Here is a 20,052-nt window from a genome sequence, read left to right as displayed (position 1 = left end):
AAACCCAGAGGCTAGGCCAGGCTGAGCTTGCTGCAGCCCAGCCCCTTGGAGGACATGGGCCTCAGCAAGGCTAGGACGGGAGCTGGGGTCAGGTAACTTGGAGAATGACCAGGGATGGGCAGGGAGCTGATGATGTCATTCAGGTGGCATTTGTAACTGGGCAGGTGGCAAAGCCGAGGCTGGAAACTATTATTGTGGACAAAATGTTGAACTCAGAGCTCTGGACCAGGTTGAGTTTGAGGACCCCAGGGGTGGAGCCCTGAGTCCAATGACCCCACTTGGGAGTTGCCAGTGAGAGGCACAGGTGTGGGCTCCATTCTGCTGTGGAGGTGGGAAGGGGAAAGCACTTGATGGCCTACACAGGTAGGTTTAGGACTCTGCCCTCTGTAAAGGCCTTGAGGCTGCCAGAGAGGAGATAGAGCCGCCTGGCTAAGTGTGTGCCCGGCTAACTCAGCCCACCATGAGCCCGGCTAACCTCGCCCACAGTGAGCCGCTCCAGACTCTTCACTTGGGCTAGAAATGGAACAAAAACCTCTGCCACCCCGAAGTCTCAGTGCAGCTGGTTTTTATTATTAAAGCCAGGGTTGTAAAATGGCTGCCCTTGCCCTCCCACACCCTCCCACCTCCAGATCCGTCCCCTCATGGCCTGTGAAGACTTGGAAACGTCCACGTTGAAATGAGAGAATGTCAGGTGGAATAGGCTCAGATGTGGTCTCTGTGATTGTGTCGGCTCCCCGCGGCATTCCTGCGGTGAGGCTGGGCAGCCCCTGCTCACAGTGCTGTTCCCGAGAATCCGGGGTGGACATCAGGAACGAAGGCCACGGAATAGGCTGAGCCCCACACTCTACCCTGCTGAAGCTGGGCCATAGGCTGGTTTTGTAAAAATGGTTAAAAAAAAAACAAAAAAAAAAAACAAAAAAACTAAAACCAAAACCCCAAACTCCAGCCATGAGCACCACCCTCTCCTGAGTAGGGCAAGAGGAGGCCCCAGCTCTGGACTCGGAGGTCTGAGGCATGAGGCCTCTGCCTGGCATTACCTCCCTGGAGGCAGACAGCACCCTGAGGGAGGCCAGGCGGGATCCTGAGCCCCATTTGTGGCCCTGGGTGGCCTCTGGGGTCTTGAAAGAGTTTCAAGATGGCTGTCTCCCCTCTTTCCACTCAACAAACCTGCAGGCTCTCTAGGCCTCAGGAACCCTATGCAACTTTGGCTCTTTGGATTCCAAAGATCTGAACTTCTCCTCCAGCCCAGCTGTGGGCTGCAAGTGGATGACAGGCTTGATCTGAAGGACAGGGAGGGTCTCCTGGTTCTTCTGGTTGAACAGACTTACCCTGTGCTCCAGCTCAGGGCTGGTCTGGGCTGAGCCCGCAGGGGTAGGCTGGGCCAGGGGTGCTGGGTCCAAGGCCTTATGGGCTGGGCAGGGGTCCTTTGACAGAGAGGACATCAGGTCCTGGACTGTGGCCTCTGCCACCTGCTGCTGAGGGGGAGGCAGCGGTGGGAGGGGAGAAGGTCCAGGCTCAGAGGACAGCTCCTCTCGGGGGGTGCTACAGTCTGTGGAGGAACCCAGCGTGTGGCTGCTGGCGCTCTGGGCCCTGGTGACTGAGCCACAGGTGGAGTGGGAGGTGGCCTCCGAGGTGGTACTGGTGCAGGCGCTGTTACCACTGAGCTTCAGAGGCAGGTCGACTGAGAAGAGGTCCGAGGAGATGTTGGGCTGGTGGATGTCTATGGCAGCTGTAGTGACCACATACACTGCTGGCTCTGGGACCCCACTGTCTGCAAGAAAGGTAGTATTAGTCGCACTTTGCCTCTGCCCACCCGGCTGGACTTGGAAGCCCCGTGTGGGGCTGGGCAGCAAGTGAGGCTTGGAAGGAGCCATGGTGAGGCCTTTGAGAACCGAGGTCTCTATCACTGCCTGCACCAAGGGAGATGCTGCCAATCCACCTTGTTGAACCGCAGTGCAGACATTTGGCACTCAACAAGTCACCCATGGAAAGGCGCCCACAACACTCCCAGTGGAAGCTTTAGAAGCCGGCTAGTGCCTTCCCCTTGAGGCCCACACTGTGCTCAGTCAGTGGAGGTTGCCGTCTTCTGGGTGCTGGGGATGGTCTGGGAATACAGCCTCGGACAGCTTGCCGTGGATCTTTATTTAAATCAAGAGGCAGAAGTGTCTCCACAATAGACTAACTTAGCCCATCTCAATCACCCCAGAAAGCCTGTCCCAGGAAAAGGAATTAGGGTTCTGCTGAGGAGTCGATTGAGTTGTTGTCGTTGTTGTTGTTATTATTATTATTATTATTACTATTACTATTCTTGGTATGTGTGCATGCACATGAGTACAGGAGTGCCTGCCCAAGTATGTGAGTGTGGAGGCCAGGGGCTGAATTGGATGTCTTTCTCTAATACCCTCTACCTTATTTTTTTGAGATAGGATCTCTCATGGAAACTGGGATTTACCAAGTAGCTAGCCAGAGGGCCCCTGAGATCCACCTTGTCACACTTGAGGGAGTTTTTAATGGGCTGGGATAGGACGGGCACATCCTGAGTAGTCTGCCTTCTGCAGACTGATGAGCCTCAGACCAATCAACATTCAACAGCTCTTTTCTCTGAGAGGCATTGGGGGGTGATGGTGGACTACTCTAGGTATAGAGCTACAGTGTTCTCCCCAAAGTTAGGGGGGAGGACTGAGAAGATGGATCAGGGCTGGAGAACCAGCAGTTTGGATGAGGCTAGGAGGAAGGAGAAAAGAGAGAAGTTGCCTTAAGGGATTAAGTAGTGGAGAAGAAAAATAATCAAATGCAGGTTACACAGCATATAGTCTATACGTAGAGTGGAGAGTGCAAGAATTTAAAGACTGTGAAATCCAAACTCATAGTTTAAAGCTTTGGCTACAGAAGAACAAGATGCTAAAAGGTCTGGGTATAAAATCAATCTTGCCCCTAGGAAAATACACCAGGTGTCCCCTAAGATTTCAAGGGTGTGAAGAATGCATAAAGCAGGTCAGGACTATCCTAGGCCTGCTGCCCCTTCAGCCAGTTATGCTGAGCAAGTTTGCTTTCCCTCAGGGCTACCTGAACATGTCTGTAGTTGGGATGAGAGATCACTTGAGTTCGGGATTACAGTCTTCCCTCTGTACATACTCAACCCTCATGGGTCAGAGATAAGATTGCCCCGACCTTGGCACCTGTAGGCTCAGCTCTAGGGCATCATAGTTTCAGCTAACAGTCTGCTGAGGAGTGAAGCTCCGGGTGTTTTGACCCTGAGTTCTACAATCAAAGTCCACAGGCTCATTACGGTAGGCCTTGCTCCCTGAAGCCAGGCCAGACTGTCCCTAGCCTTGGGTTTAGGGCTTACTGGGTCACAGGTGTCCTGGGGCTGCGTAGTTCATGCAAACAGTCCCAACCTGGACTTACCACTGCTAGGTCCATTGTAGTACTGGCTAATGTAGCTGTTCATGTCATCCTTCACGGTGGCTTCTACAGAGATGAGGACAGAGAAGGGTGCATGTGATGGCATGTCACTCTTTTAGCTGACTTGCCCTCTCTGAGCCACTGGAAAATGGTGAGAGCGAAGGCCGCATTCCTGCGTTATTACCGAGACTATGGAGCGCTAACAGGCAGGTCAGACTCCCAAAGTGGAGCCAGACACACAGCGGGCATTCGACACATACCTACGGAAGGCTGTGGAGGCTGCTCGGGATTTGCACACCCTCTGGCTTATCTGCCCAGTGAGGTCTGCAAGTGATAAGACCTGATGCTTTTTGAAGCTACCTTCTGAAGCACACCTGGGTTGGCTGCTGAAGCCAGGCCACACCACCTTCAGGTCTAGAGGCTGAGTGGTAGAGGAACAGATCTTAAAAGTTTTCTTTTGATCTTGAAATGCCTGTGGTCAGAGGTGTGTTCTGTGGCCGACTCCAGGCCCTACTCCTCCATTAGCTAGACCAGATTCTCTGGCCATCCATAACCTTTACTATAATTACAGTTTGGCTCTGCCACTGTGCTAGGAAGCAGAAGTGACTGTTCCCAGCAAGCCGTGGTGGGTGCAGGGCCACAGGGCCAAGGGGTCAGGCAGAAGGGGCTGTTTACTTAATCAGGTGGTGTTTTCTGATACCACCACTGACCTAGAACTTTACAGAGCCTGCAACTGCCCTGCTTATGGGAACCAAAGGTAAACTTATTGTGACTGTAATCCTCACCCCTGCCCCACTGCTCCTTCTAAAACTGGCATAATCATTCCCCTAAAGCAGCCTATACCTTGCAAATGTGTTTAGCAACGCTGCGGACTCACATCAAGCTCTTGGCCAGCAGATACTCTGCTCTCCTCTGTAGGCGTGACCTTCAACACACTACACTCCTGTGACCCCTACCCAGACTCCTCACCACCATCCCAGACCTGGGGTGGGGGGTGGTAGTCCAGAGTGCAGTGTACTAAGCAGCCTGTTTAGGCATCCCATGTCTCAGCCACCCAGGTTCCCGAGGCTTGTCTCCTCACTCTGCTGCCTACATGTCTGAGGAGGCCACATGTTCACCAGACTGTGATAAAAATAAGCTCAGTCAGGTGACCTTCAGCCAAGACCATGCTCCTGAGCACTGACGGTCTGGCCAACAGTCAGTCCATGGACAGCTGGATGACCTCCAGCTCCTTGTGACTCAACAAGTCCAAAACAGAAGTCATGTTGTCACTCCCCATGCACATAGCCTTCACCTTGGCTAATGGTCCTCCATCCCAGCAGCAGATCCTGGTCACTGCCCAGGGCCTCTGTACCTTCCTTAACAGCACCCTAACTTCCATCAAAAGTGTGACCCCTCATGGCTTTTTGTCTAGCCTTTGACTTGTCTATCTAATACATTCAGAAAGTGGGATCCCTTTGCAAAGTGACCTTCAAGGCCGAGTTGGGATTCAAAGCCAGACTTGGGTTCAAAATTCACTCAGGCTACTTCAAATGCCAACAAGTTCTGGGGCTCCTCTGGTTCCTGGTACTTTTATCAGCCCCACACACATGGGGCCAGCAAGGGGACCTTGTGTCCAGGAGCAGACAGGTCCTGTCTCCTTCAAGGATCAACCCCGGGACCAGCTCAACTTCCTGCTCCCTGCTGCTTGGCGGAGGGAAGACAAGGGCAGCCTGGCCAGAGGCACCTCTGTGGCTGTTTCTCCGGACGCCGGTGCTGCAAGGGGGACGCCGAAGTTGTGATAAATGGTGACATCTGCGGCACTCCTACCAGGAGCTGTAATTCATAAGTTATGGGCGAGTTTCAAGACTAATAAATTTGGGAGAGAAGTATTAATGACTATACAGGGGCACTGTGAACTTGGCAAGCCCCAAAGCCTGGAACTTTGCAGCCCAGGTTTTAAAAATGATTTGTGCTAAAGCAAGTCTAAACAGAAGCCGGTCGGCATAGTCTGACTGTGACCTGCTGGCAACTTCGGGACGCTCTTCCCTCTCAGAGGGATGAGGCTGGGTTGGGGCTGGCGCTGGTACTCTTGCCCTCCCCAGCAGCCCTCCCCCACTTAAGGAGCGACAGCCGTGCAGAGGTGATGCTGGCCACGTCCCAAGGCTCCTGTGACTCACTGCTATGTCTGCAGGTTAAAGCCTGGATTGTCTGTGTCTTACTGTGCATGCAGAGGGCCTCTGAGCTCTACTAGCCTGGAAGTCACAGCTACTAACAAATGTTGCCCTTTCTTAATCTTCAGAGCGGCCCAGAATGCTCTTGGCTCGCCTGACTGTAATTTCTAATGTCATGGAAATCCCACCCCGGACATGGCTTCTGGTCAGAGAGAAATCAGCTGGGGGATGCCCCGAGTCCCTGGACTACTACAGGCCGTGAATCATGGAGGCTTCTCTCAGCCCCTGCATTCTGCCCTCCGCTTTCCAAGGCATTGGCTGTGCCACGGAGAGCTCTGGAGACAGCTGTGGAAATGCAGATGGAGGACTGGATTGTGTGTGGGTGGCTGCTACACACGAGGTAAGTGTTCACTGAAAGGGAGGGAGGTATCCAGAAGTGCCACTGGGGTAGCAGGGAGCAGGAGCTGGCAAGGAAGGCATCTCATCTGTTACCACCACGTTCCTCCCCAGTGTGTTAGACTGACGTCTCAATTCCTGGTACCAGGATGCCAGCTTATCTGGAAACACGGCTGTGATGAAATTAGTCCAGCTGAGGCCATATTAGAGTAGGGCACACCCATACAAATAGGGAGTTTGGACACAGACACAAAGGGAGATGCCATGTAAAGATGAAGGCAGAGGCCGAGTCACACGTCTACAAGCCAAGGATTGCCCACAGCCACCAAGAGCTACAGAAGTGGATGGAGCAGACAGGTTCTCCATCAGGGCACTCAGAGGGACCAACCCAGCCAACAGCCTGATCTCAGACTTCTAGTATCCAAAACTGTGAGGCTATTTCGATTGCTCAGGTCACTCAGCTTGTGGCATTTTGATATAGACATCTAACAAATGACCACATTACTCTAAATGACGTAGGCATTTTCCAGAATGAGCACAGAGAACCAGTTAAGGTGGTTGTGTCAGGGAGTGACATGAAATATTTTAGAAGGGAACTGTATACCGGTGGGGGAAGATTACTGCTTCCTCACACCTCCTGTGAGGCCATGGAGCTAGCGAGTACAGCATCCCACCCTGCTTGCCCTTTCTAGTTCTGTCCTTGATGCAAAGGGTGAAGTCATTCCTGGATCAAGCTGGCTTTGGTGTCCTGAAGTCTAAGGTCTAGGCTCAACACCATCTCTTCCTGGCTGTGTGGCTGTTTTCTTTACAACCCTGCAAGGAACTCTCTTGACCCCAGGTAAAAATCAGGGTCCAGAGAAGCAAAATTGCCTGCCCAGGTGAGAGCTGCTTGGAAGAAGAAATGGCCTTTGCATCTTGCTCCATTGGTGCAGTACCTGGATGGGTACTGTCCCGTCCCCATAACTACTCAGTTATGGCCCTCAATTTGCCCCATCTGCAAAGCTTAGGTCACAAGCTGTTCTGGTTTTTGGCCGGGACTTCTTTTCTGGGCTGTGGTAGGTGGCAGTCCACTAGGAGAGTCTCAGACTTCCAACTCAGAGCCTGGCCCTACCAAGTGATGGTTAATGCTGGTTGTCAATTTGACAGGCTAATCCCCTAGGAGACAAATGTCTGGTCACCAGAGGTTCTGAACTGCAGAGAGAACAATGAGAGAGTATCTAGGGTAGGTTAACTGAGGTTGAAAGACCATCCTAACAGCGGGTGGCTCGATCCCATGAGTCCAGGCTCCAGACTGGCTAGAAATGGGAAGCAACCTAAGTACCAATTTTCATCTGGTTCCTGACTGGAGCTACCAGGTGCCCACTCCGCCCCTGCCACCTTCCGGGTTGATGGGCTGCACTCTGTAACCGGCTGCCATAAAACCAAAAAACAAAAAAGAAGACCTTCCTTCCTTTTATTAGGTATTTTTTTTTGCAAGTACAGGAAAGTATTCCCGGATCCGAATAATTTTTATTTTGTGTCAGGATCCCCTGGTTAGTTGCTCCCCCTGGGCTCTGGGAGGTAGTTCTGAGGGCGCTGGCCTCTGAGTGCCACGGAAGGTCAGGGCAGATGAGAAGGTACAGACCTGCAAGACCCCCCAGCTCCTGGAATCCCGTGTCCCCACCTCTGTGTGCAGAGCCCTGAAATCGGGGGAGGGAGCAATCCTTGGGACTCTGGGGACCGGACTCTGGGCTCACCTTGAGAGGGCCTCATCTCTTCCACGATGCTCTCGGCTGCAGTCTCCTCGGCCCACGTGCCGGCCTCCACCACCTTGTAGCGGCTGCGTGGCTGGCTGAGCACGTGAGGGCCTTGCAGCGCCGCCTCCCGCTCGGCAGCCAGATCCAGGTCCTGCTGGGCCAGGTGCGCGCGCAGCTGCCGGATCTCAAACTGCAAGAGGCAGAAGGGTTGAGGGTGGGTGCGCTGGTGGGGTGGGGTGGCGTGGGAGTGGGGACGGGGTCCGCAGCCTCACTAGGGGCTTTGCACCTGGATGGCACACTAGGATGTGGGGATAACAGGGCTGAGCACCCAAAAGCAGGACGCTGTACTCCTTAGCGTGCTCTCACCAACACTAAACACACTAGAACCTTTTACAAACGGTGAGTGCGAGCCCTGGTCTCGGATACTGTGAGGCCAGGCGCTACTCTAAGAAAACGGCTGTGACTAGAAAGACAACTGTGGTTTGTAGGAAAACCACTGGACCAGTGGTGAGGAAATCGGATTTGAATCCGCCTTTAACTACTTGTGCTCCCTTCAGGTTGCTCCGAGAGGTACTGAATGGAAGTCAGGAGACTCCCCCATACCCAAGCTAGCAGGACTTAAGCACTCTGGCTTCACATGCGTGCTGGTCCGGCTTATTTGTCTTCCAGTAATATCCGTTTCTGCTTCCACGAGTTATGGGCAGTGGCTCTCCGCTAGATAGTACCTGGATATGTGAGCTTAGAAAGGCCTCTTCACCTTCTCTGGCCTCAGTTTTCTGGTTTGTAAATGCAGTTTTATATCTCCGAGTTTTATGTCCCTTTCTGAAGATGTGGTAAAATAATGACAGCGGTAACACCATCAACACCACCATCATCGCCTTTGTTAGAAAGCTTCTTAGGAAGGCTTCTAAATGTCTCCCGTCTGCCACTGAAATTGGCGTCCACACTCCAAATCTTACTGGGACATATGTGTGTAGGACAATGGTCCGTGTGGGCTAAACGGTAATGAGGATTCACTGCCACCTAGTGTTCAAAGTACACATTGTACCCCATTTAACATGCCGAGGGGGCCAATGCTTTCTTTCTATTATCTACTTATCCCTGAGGCCCCAAACAGCCCAGACCCCTTATTAGAATGTTAGACTTGCATCTCCAGTGGCCGCTTATGATCATCATGTAGCCAGTTTGCTTGGTCAAAATAGCACTCCCCTGTCCCCCCAGACCTGTCCCTCGGCGTTTTTTATCTCATGTTAGCTACAGCCAAAAAATGTCCTCTCAGCATGGCATCCAACCCATCCCTTAGTCCAGCTCCATCTGCAAGCGCTCTCTAGTTCTGGCCATCCACTGACAGCTGCACACCCGCACATGGGCGCTGGCCACCCTACATCAGATCATGACACCCCTGTCTGTAAGTCTTAGTGGTTTAGCACCTCTCTTGGGAGAAAGCCCAAACTCCCTGCCCTTGGCTCCAAAAGCCTCCGCACAGCCTGGGCCTGCCCACCCTGCCAACTCCACCCCATTCCCTCTGTTTCTTCAAGAGTCTGGCTGTTCTGTAAAGGCATAACTGCTCCCTCTGTCCCGGATCACATGGCTGATCTCCACCCAGAGGGCTTTACCTTGGTCTCCCACCTAGTACCCTCAGTCACATCAGCCTCTGAAGTCTCGGCATCATACTGATTGCATTCAGATACCTTTGTCTCCATCCCTTCCTTCCTTTCTTAGACAAGGCCTCACGTAGTCTCAGCTAGCTTCAGACTCCTTAAATTCCCAATGTTTGGCCCACACCTTTTGAGTGCTGGGATGCTACTATGCCCTGGTTCCATGCAGCTCTGGGACTGGAACCCAGATCTTCCTGCATGCTGGGCAAGCACTGTGCCAACTGTGCCACACCCACAGACCTATTTTCAGTTTTTATTTATTTTTGTTTTATGTACATTGGTGGTTTGCCTGCATGTGTATCTGCATGGAGGTGTCAGAACTCCTGGAACTGGAGTTACAGACAGTTATGAGCTGCCATGTGGGTGCTGGGAATTGAACCCCGGGTACTCTGGAAGAGCAGCCAGTGCTCTTAACCACTAAGCCACCTCTCCAGCCCCCAATTCTTTTTTTTTTTTTTTTTTTTTGTGAAATAAGTAAAACATGAGCACAGCTGAAAGCATTGACTCACAAGGGAATGGCCTAGCTGTGACCTGGTGTGGGACAACTCCCAGTACCTGCATGCTTGTGTCTGGGACCACTCATGTTTCCAGAAAGTTCATTAATCTGTCACGGATGGGACCCTGGTGGGTGCTCTGCACTGGGAGCTGGGCAGTAGGACATCACCAGGCAGAGGGACTTCCTTTTAACTCTTGTACCTTTCTCTTAACCCTGTATCTCTCTCCCCAGGTACCTGCCCAATCCAGAGCCTGGGTGCTGAGCAGAGCTCTGGTTTCATTCTCCAGAGGACAAATCCATGGCCTGTTTTAGGGTGGAGTCTGGCCTCCTGGCCAGACAAGCCTTAGAGTATTTTAAATTTTTGTATGGACTTTTACCCAGTCTCCTTGCCCCGATGTTCATTTCACACTGCACCCCCTTCCTCCCAGAATCTCTGGGGGTTCTGAGGGCAGAACTGGTGCCATGTTCCTCTTCTGTGGTCATGTCAGTCATGATTTTGTTCACTTTGCCTAAAGCCCTTGAAATCTGTACCCTCCCTGATCCAACCTCCAAGGCTTGTCTCCTAAGTTCTATGCATTTGGGGTCTCCCTTTAACTTTCCTCTTAGTGGCAAATGTGTGGTTACAACACTAATTTACCTTTCACACCAACCGCCCAGCGGGTGCTGATAGAAAAGAAACAAAACCTTCATAGGTACCAAAACTGCCAGGAGGAAACCTGCTACTTTGCATGCAAATTAATTAATTAATTAAAACACGAAAGAACCTAACCCGAGTAAAATCCACTTAATTCACAGTGTATGCCACTGTCCGCACTTCATTACACAAACCCATCTTGGTTGATTGCAAGCTATTAGCACAATGTCATGGGAAACTGAGAAATGAGAGTGATTGGTTCTTCTAAGCTTGTAAGAGCCGTGGCACACCAACACTGTGATCCCCATCACCCCCGAAAGTATATGCAGAAGTACAGAGACCTTGTCTGTGCTGTTGTGTATACCCAGGAGGCTGCTGAATAAATGAAGTAAAATTAGTTAGCTTCTTCAGCCCTGTGGTTTCAGACTAAGCCTAACTCTAGCCTGAGCTTCAATAGCCCAAAGTAGAGACAAAGATTGTGCCACATACACTGAGCCCAGATCCTGGCCATAGACTGAGCCCTGATCCTGGTTACATACCCAGTATAGACTCAGCAATCTCAGCCTCCACTACTGGCCATACACTGAACCCTGACTTTGGTCACACATGAAAGTGGGTCCTTGTTATACTTTATCAACCCCAACCTGGGTCTGATATGGACCCCTAATCCTGGCACAGTCACATTCCTAACTCCTGATTCAAGACACTGGCTCTCAACAACCCAGCAGTCAAACGGGGCTGGCAGTCTCAAGAGTGTGAGAAAACACAGCTTACAAATTTTATGGTGGCCTCTTTTGTAGGGAGCAGCAAGAGGCCACTTCTCTACAAAGTCCTGAAGGTCTCTGAAAGTCCTGAAGGTCAATAGAGCCCATGAGGTAACCTTCCCAAGCTGTGTGGGGCTGGGAGCCCCCTTGCCTAGGCTGACGGGAACTTTCTATGGGCACATGCAGCCACTTTCTCAAGGCCATGCATCAGAGCTGCAGGCCCAGCTAAAGGCTTCTGGGGCCCCTCTGAGGGGATGCATTATTGATGGCTTGTAATCGATATGGAGCTGCTCCGGGGAGTCTCCCTGGAATTCAGGCCAGCCAGCCAGAGGTCAGGGCCTGCCCAACCCAAGACCACATGTGCTCAGAAACAAGTTTTGAATTGAAGATGTGAGCACTAAGTCCATGTAGTTTTCTCATTCGTTCAGAAGTCAGGTAGGGGCCACGTTAAAATTCGGCAAGTTTTGGAATGCAAATGCCTGCCCTGGCTTAAAGGTGAGAGTCCTGTGATCCCAGGGAAGAGATGGCTTGTGCCACTGCAAGGGACATATTACCTCTGAGAATCACAAGTCTTGTCCCAGAGTAGTGCCTGAGGCAGAGGAGGAAGGGAGAGGTTACCCAGCAGAGCATGTTACCACAGAGAGATGTTTTAGGGACCTCAGCCTGTATCTAAAGAGCAACAGGAAACAGCTGAAAATTTCACACAGGGCAGAGTGGTGGCATTAGTGCTGTGACCCAGAGGAGCGATCAAGGGTACCTTGCTGACCACAGGCTGGAGAACGGGAGATGTGCGGATACCTACCGGACCTACTGCAGCGGTCCAGACCAGAGATGGCCAAATTTGGACTACAATGAAGGCAGGGCTGAAGGAAACAAGAGGAAAGCGGGTGGGAGGCGGGGGTGGGGAAGTGAGAATGTCCCTACATGATATATATTGAAATGAGGGTAGGAGAGAGGGCAGCCTGCTAAAGAGGTACCTGGGTTTTATTTTATTTTTTGTAGACAAAGGTCTGACTATGTAAACCAGGCAGGCCTTGAACACATACTGGTCCACCTGCCTCAGTACTGGTGTTAAAGGTGTGCACCTTGGTGCTCGGCAGGGGTAGGTTTTTAGATGTTGGGTGGCTGGGTGGTATCTGGCTTCACCCTGAGTAAGAATGGCTGATTCATTATGCGAGAACTACAGATGGGCCAGATGGCATTCCACTCTGGCCACTGGCTGAGACTGCCCATAGGGGTTTCTCAGTGTGCCCCAGTGAGACCCTTAGGCACTGGCTCCCCACTCCTCTGTTACTTAACACTACCCATACACCTCCCCAGCTGACTGGAGGGTTGTTAGAGGAATGTCAGGCTGCTGTTAGTCAGATGAGTTCATTGAGGTCTGGAGGTGGAAGGAGCCTTTCTTCGTGCTGGTGGGAAGTGAGAAGGGAAGGCCAGGACCTAGGTATAACAAGCAAAGCCGCAGAGGGAGCCCTTGCCCTTGGCCTCCATCCTGCAGGACCTTGTGACAGGGAACTTAGAGCCTTGAGCATGAGATGGGGTGGGTCAGCTTGGCAGCAGGAGAAGAACACCAGGTCCCACAGGAACAAAGTCGGGCTTGGGGAGGGGCCCTGAGCCCTTAGTCCATCCCTCCCATCACGCTGGATACATCCCTTTTCTCCTCTGGGCTTCACCTCACTTTCCGTACAGTTCAAGGCAAATGAACTGGCTGAGCTCTGAGTCTTGCCCTGAACCCCAGCTTGGGGGCTGAGGCTAGGCTGGGATAATGAAGTTCAGGATCAGCTAATTCTCAGGGTTGTCATGAAGGCCAACCCTGCTGTTGATGACATAAGCCTTTCCCAGAAGACCGACTCTTTGAAGAACGATCACACAATCCAGAAGCCTCACACGCATCATCAACAGTGTGTCACATATGGTGAGACTGACTAGCCAAGCAAAGAAGCGGGGAAGAGCCATCACTTACAAGAAGCGAAAGCAGTTAGTAGAGGCGGACGGACGTGGAGTATTCAAACTAACATGTAAGGATCTAACATGATGATCCTTGTTATGTGATATGTGAAAGTGAGTCAGTGACCTACACCCAGAATTTTCACACCTGAAGAACTGAGGCAAGAGAAGTGCAAGTTCAAGACCAGCCTGGGCGACGTAGTCCCTTAATAACCTTCCAGTGGAGAATGAGACTCAAACCACGATTTATGATATAATATCTGAAGGATTACTCAGTTAGTGTTACAGCAGTCTGGGCAAAAAGACAGAATTCTTGAGCTTCAAGAAGGGAGATGGGTCTATAAAAATGTCAGAACTTACTGGTGGAGGAGAGGGGCAGCCAATAGAGGAGAGGGACAGCCAATAGGAGGAGAGGGGCAGCCAATAGGAGGAGAGGGGCAGCCAATAGGAGGAGAGGGACAGCCAATAGGAGGAGAGGGGCAGCCAATAGAGGAAAGGGACAGCCAATAGGAGGAAAGGGGCAGCCAATAGAGGAAAGGGACAGCCAATAGGAGAATAGAGCCTGAAAGATGTGCAACACAATTGGAGAACAGGACAGAAGCAAGAATCGCACAGCTGGGAGTGCAGCTCAGTGGCCCAGCATGTGCTCCGTGTGTTCATTAACACACACACCCCCCAACACACACACACAAGAAAGACAAAGAAATCCAGCCCCAAGTTTAACAATCCAATGAAAGCTATCAGTTGGCTCTATTTAAGAAAAAATAGAGAAAGAAAGAAAGAGAAAAAGAAACTTCTAGACACGCCTAAACAGGGTTGGTGCACCCCCCAACTCGTAGACCCCCTGCAGTCAACCTGCTAGAACCAATCAGAAGAAATACCATGCCCCCAGGATCTCCAGAGAGAGCCTGGCCTCTGACAAATGTAGGTGCACAGTGCCTCTGAAGACAAAACAAAGCAAATCTTCCACTAGCAAACATTACACAGAAGCCCATCCCTAGGCTAGGGGAGAATTAAAGCACAGTCATGGCCCCACTTTCTGTACATTATTAGCTAAGTACGTCTAATCAGAGAGCCCAACCTGGTCCACAGGAATCCACCGAGAGCCCCGAAGTGTGCATTACTGGAGCAAACCAGGCCCTTCCACGGTGGCCACACCCAGCCTTCTCTGTCTTTAATGGGCTGGCTCCAGAGTCCAATCGACACAGGCTGCAACCTGATCAATGCACACTTTGGCCTGCAATCTCGAGGGCATCTAATGCAGTAGCAATAATTTGGCTCCATTCTGTCAGTGCTGTCTACCTAGGCTGCCCTGCCTTCAAAGCCATCTGCTGCTGGGATGGCTTCCAATGTTTATCTCCATTAGTTTCACCACTGTTGGTAACAATAAAAATCAGGAGACGGTTGCAAACTAATGATTTAGGAGCAGAGTGAGGCTGAAATCGACCTTGGCCCCTTTCCATCCACTGTGGAGATGACTGGTAGATGGCCATAAATTTAAATTATAGTAAAAGGATAACATATGTTATTTCTCTGATGGCTAATTTTATCAGCTAAATAGGCTTGTCACTAAAGCGATCAGCTGTTTTACAAACCACTTCCCATGTTAATAATAATAATAATAATAATAATAATAATAATAATAATAACTTTACTTCCTTCAGTGGAAATTTTGAAAAATCCAGGTAACAGAGACTATTGTGCCAAAAAGGTAGAGCTGAAGACTTCTGCAGGGAAGGAACTCTCTAGAATGAGGCACTGTTGAAGCAGTACAGAACATGTTTCCTGTTATCCTGTCCTCTTGGCTGATTCTCTCAGTTCCGGGCACAGCCTCAAAGGTGAGTGCTTTGTGCAGAGCTGAGAGCCTCCCTCGGGATTCTCAGTACCAGGTCCAGAGGGAGGCCAGGATGACGGCCTTGGTTCACACCCAGCCCTCTGCACCCACAAAGCCTGCCCTAGCACATGAGCACATGGTGGTGTATCTCTCTGCCTTTCCTGCCTCAGACATGTGTAGAGCTTGGGTGGAAATATTCATCTTTTTCTTGGGGAAACTGACCATTTTGTGCGTTTGGTGACTGTGTCATGACTTCTTCTCTTTGGGGGCACACAGGTCACTATGGTCAGCATCTAGCATCTTTGAGCTATGTAAGATCTGCCAATGAAATAGGGGCAGAAGCACTGCCACCACCTCCAGGCCTGGCAAGTAAAGACTTGTGGCCAGTTCTCCATTCTCCTTTCTTCTGCCCTGCTGGGTGGAAGGAACCCAGAGGAGCCACACAATGGAAGAAGCCTGGGGTCAGAGTGACAATGAAACAGCTAGTTCCTTGTGCTCTGTATGCTGCAACACACTCTGGCAATAAGAAAGACAGACACACTCCTCATGTGTCAAGTCTTGAGAGTGCTCTGTGTGTATGTATAAGCACTCACATATGTACAAGTGCGTTATATGTGCACATATGTGCAATGCATGGGGAAGCCAAAGGTCATTCATTCACTGTCTGCTTTACCTTTTGATACAGGGTCTCTCATTGTTTCAGCTAGGGATCCTCCTGTCTCCACTTCAGCCCTGTGGGCATGTACTACAAACACAGCTTTTCATGTAAGTGCTGGAAATCTGAGCTCAGGTCCTCAGGCATTCATGACAAACATGTTTCATCCTCCTGTCCCCACTGTGGAGGTTTGATGCTGCAGCTAGCAGTACCCACCATTACTAGCCATGCCCTGTGCAGACACACCCTATCTCAGTATAGAAATGACACTGGAACTTGGGCTCAGTTCCACAAGAAACTGCAACCAGGTAAGGGCCAGCCTGTGGGAGCCTCAGTCTTCCCATTTGTAGAGGGATTAATAAAACCTAGCCTGACCATCTTGACATCTGAGTCAAAAGACATCAAGTATTTGACAGTGCATTTGTAAATAATGAGCATTATGGAAGTCCATTCAGGAGTATTTGTACTGTCTCATCCATCAAGAGCCTCTATAGGTGTCATCCACCGACCTGCCCCCTCACAGCACCCACCAATGACAACTCTGCTGCTGTCTCCATCTTTCCAGTGAAGAAGCTATGCTCAGGGGTTGAGGAGGGACATAACTGGTTGCTAGTGGAGCAAAGGTAGGAACCAGCTTGTTGGCAACTCTTATAAGCACATTTTTGGCACCCTGAAGTCTGCTGTCCATCAGATGCGTCTTTGGGGAACCAAAGCTTGTCCAGGGTCTAGGCTGTACTAAGAGGTACACAGGTACCACAGGGTTCCTTAGAGGCTTATACCCTAGTCACCCTACATTATCTCTAGACCCTCAGGAACTCCCCCAAATCTCAAGGTGAATGTGGCTAGGTAAAGAGAGTTCCACTTCCTTCTCATCCCCATGGCACTCAACAGAGGCCAAACACTAACTCTCCAAGTGTGCCAGGTCAGACTCTTTGGGCCAAGCGCTGTTATGAGACCTGAAGGGCAAAGAGCAGCCAGGCTGGGTTGTGCGGTGTGTTTCAGAATTATAGCAAGAGCCTGGGCATCAACAAGCGTGAGATCGCAGAAGTGGCTTGTAAGATGACTCAGAAGAATATACTGCCTCATGGACTGAACCACTAATCTAATGTGCTTTGATATTTGAAATGGCCATGACCAAGGGAGAGAGAAGGTCCACACTGCCTCCCCGAAGGGCAGCCACCAGCCTCTTCCTCTGGGATCGATGTGTCCACCATGGGGATTAGAACTCTGGCTGTAGTCCCATCAGGGGAAAAAACAAATCTGTAACTAGAGGCCCTCACAGCTGAGGGTTGTGGATCAGTGCACTCCACAGTCGTAGCTTTGGACTGCAAAGAGCTGGCCAGGGTCAGAGACAAGAATGGACCACTATGTGTCCTCCCCATCCGGATCCTCTGGGAATGAGAGAAGCAGAGAATCCCTGTGCAGACCTGAGCACTCATGTGGTGTGTGTGTGTGTGTGTGTGTGTGTGTGTGTGTGTGTGTATCTTACAAAGAGCCAGAGACTGGCATTTCCACTCTCATCCTCCAACTGCTGTGTGACACTCCCTTTCCATGGACCTCAGCCTCCTCACCTGCCAAATCTTAGATTGGACCCACACCATCACAGACCTCTCAGGTTTGAAGGGGTCTGGGGACACCCTGGGCGCGGCCTGTGGTAAGAAACGAGATGCCACATGGCAATGAACAAATGAATCTTTACATTGGAGAAGCCTAACTGTCTCAGTGAGGTGGTCAGCCCAATATCCGTCCGACAGAGTGTCCCTGTTGCCCGCCCTTGGTGAGAACAGCACATCTGTAGACTTCCTTCCAAACAATATGACCAAAAGAAAAACTGCGCCAAGTCTCAACAGGGAGACCTGTGGTGTATTCCAGCATTCACCCCAATAACCTGCCTCGGGTTTGAGTTTCATTAATAAGACCTTTTAAGATTCCTGTTACAGAGACCCCTACCAAACACCCAGCCAGTGCCCTCAAATCATCCAAGTCATGGAGACAAGGAAAGAGAGAGGGGCCGTCACAGGAAGGAGCCTAAGGAGAAAGGAGGGTTGAAATGAGCAGTGGACCCTGGAACGCATGTAATTGGAATGATGTATCAGTACTGGTTCGATCATTGTAACAAATGATACAAATACAACATAGCAGAAATGGGTGACTCTGCCTAGGGTCTGTGGGAAATCTGTAAACCTAAAATGGCTCAAAAAATAGCTTTAAAAAGAGAACTAAGATGCAAGAAACCAGGGCAAATATTTCTGTAGGTTTATTCAAAGGAGAAAGCAAGGTGGGCTCCTCACTGAAATGGGACTAACTGCCCTGAGGGGTGGGAACTGAAGACAGGAGGGCCTTTAAGTTCAAGGTCAGTGAAATCCCCATCTCCAAAAATCAATTTATCAGTCAATCAATAACCAATCAAATAAACCAGAAACCTGTGTGTTTCACGTGTACACGTCAGTTTCTGTGTGTGAGGCATATATGAATTCCACTTGGAAAAGGCTCCTATTAAAGACGTTCTAAGAACACGAGCTGTGGCCAAGACAAGAATGATGGTCTGGGGATGGTCTGGGGCAGGGCTAGGTGGACAGCAGGTTGGAGATTCTGGAAACACTCTCTAGACTATTGAGGAGTCTGGGCCAGTGCCTGCAAGGGGGCTGCTTTTTCAACCAGTGTCAATCAGGCTGCCCCATGGCTGATGTGTGCAATGTTCTTTCGAGTGTTGTTGTTATTGTTGTTGTTTTGGGTTTTTTTGAGACAGGGTCTCACTATGTAGCTCAGGCTGAGAATTCACTACTTAGATCAAGCTGACTTTGAGCTCTCAATCCTCCTGCCTCTGCTCTGGGTGCTAGTATAGGCACACACCACATACCACACACCACCAGCTCTAAGCAATGTTTTCACTGAGCCCGAACAGAAAACACAGGATAAGGAATGGCCCCCAACAAGGGGGGCTGGGGAAGAAGGGCACTATAGGCAAAACACCTTGATCTGTCCCTGACTCTAAGAGGGGGTGCCCTGGGCAATTTACTACTCAGATTTATTATCATAAATACCATATCATAAAGCAGGTATATGCGGGAGTGAGCAGGCAGTTTGAGGGAGCCCCTGTTAGTCAGTATTTAAATCTTATGACCACCCTTTGGGGATTTTCTTACCACCTCCATTTTTCAGGTTAACAAAACCAAAGTTCTATCAGTGTCCAAAGTCACAAAGTCACTAAGCAACAGGGCTGTCTTGGAAGCAAGTCTGTCCCTAATAGCCATTCTCGATCACCCCACACACTGCCCAACATCCACAGCCGACACATCTCCTTCAGGGCATCTGTTGTAAGGTTGTCTCAGACCTGGGCTCACACTGTAACACAGTGCTGTTTCTGGCCTCTGGGGAGTGGGCTCCAGCTTTAAAGGGCAGTGGCCTGCTTCCCACTCTGTAGAAGCTGAGCCCTGCTCCACAAGGTCACCTCCCCACCATCCCTCCTGGGCCCACAGGGACCCCAGTTGTCTGTCCCTCACTGAAGTCTTAGCTAAGATAACAGGTTTCAGGTGCTTTTTAAATTCAAACAGTTCATTTCTGTTCATCTCTTTCCAGATGTCATTCCCTAGCAAAGGTCTTTATTTATTACCCTTTCCCGTACAACTCTGAGGGAGTCCCCTCCCTTGACTCTGAGGAAAGAGCCTACATGTGGGGAGTGACTCGAACCTGCATGCCTCAGGACACAGGCTATGCCGTGAGCTTGCCATTAGCGTTTTCTCCTGGCCCTGAAGTACATATGTGGCTGATGGCCGCTTGTGGTAGGGCTGTGCTCTCCGTGGGGCATCTGTGAATTCAGGAAGAGTGATGCAGCTCTGTGGATTCTCTCAAGTTGCCCACAGCACCAGTATTTTCCTGTTGTGCAGGGGACCAAGAGCTCTTGGATCCACTTCCAGCTGGTTTCTGGCGACAATGTCAGCTGTCCCTTTTCCCTTTCCCAGGCTCCCAGCCTAAACCCTGTGTGTGCTGCTATCACCCTGGCTTCCTATCCCCACCTGTCTCCTCCTACCCACCTCCCAGAAGCAACCAGAAAGATCCATGGAAAATTAACATTTCCACAGAGTCACTTTCTCTTTTCCCAGATGACTTGATCATCCCAGAGCCCCTCCAATCCCATCCCTACCCTCTTGCTGCCTTTCCTAGCTGGCCTCTGAGGCCCAGCTCAGTCCCCAGTCTCATGCTGGAAACTGGGCCTCCTGCCTGCTCTCCCAAATGGCTTTGTTCAGGCCAGCCCCTCTGCCAACATCCCACACACGCACCACGGCCTACAGGGTCCCTATGAGGCACGCATGGCACCATACTGTCTCTGCATAAGCTTTGGCCACCAAATGCTGTTACCCAAAGCTCCCATGA

The 20,052-nt window shown here is 50.7% G+C and overlaps 1 protein-coding gene across 4 annotated transcripts in view; it reads right to left on the bottom strand.

The window, feature by feature from the left end:
- Window positions 1-549: 549 nt before the first annotated feature.
- Window positions 550-20,052, bottom strand: part of Tmem266 (transmembrane protein 266) — a 116,541-nt gene continuing 97,038 nt past the window's right edge. For 2 of the 4 annotated variants that reach the window (XM_036191860.1, XM_036191863.1), the window contains exons 9-11: window positions 7,691-7,880; window positions 3,409-3,471; window positions 550-1,771 (exon numbers count right to left, since the gene is read on the bottom strand). In XM_036191860.1, the coding sequence (XP_036047753.1) occupies window positions 1,179-1,771; window positions 3,409-3,471; window positions 7,691-7,880 (846 nt within the window). In that variant the 3' untranslated portion in view covers window positions 550-1,178. The remainder of the gene's footprint in view (window positions 1,772-3,408; window positions 3,472-7,690; window positions 7,881-20,052) is intronic. The other 2 variants (XM_036191861.1, XM_036191862.1) reach the window with 2 other exon arrangements.

The sequence above is a fragment of the Onychomys torridus genome, chromosome 7 (assembly GCF_903995425.1).
Source record: "Onychomys torridus chromosome 7, mOncTor1.1, whole genome shotgun sequence".
NCBI classification, from domain to species: Eukaryota; Metazoa; Chordata; class Mammalia; order Rodentia; family Cricetidae; genus Onychomys; species Onychomys torridus.
This window is presented reverse-complemented; position numbering and strand designations above follow the sequence as displayed.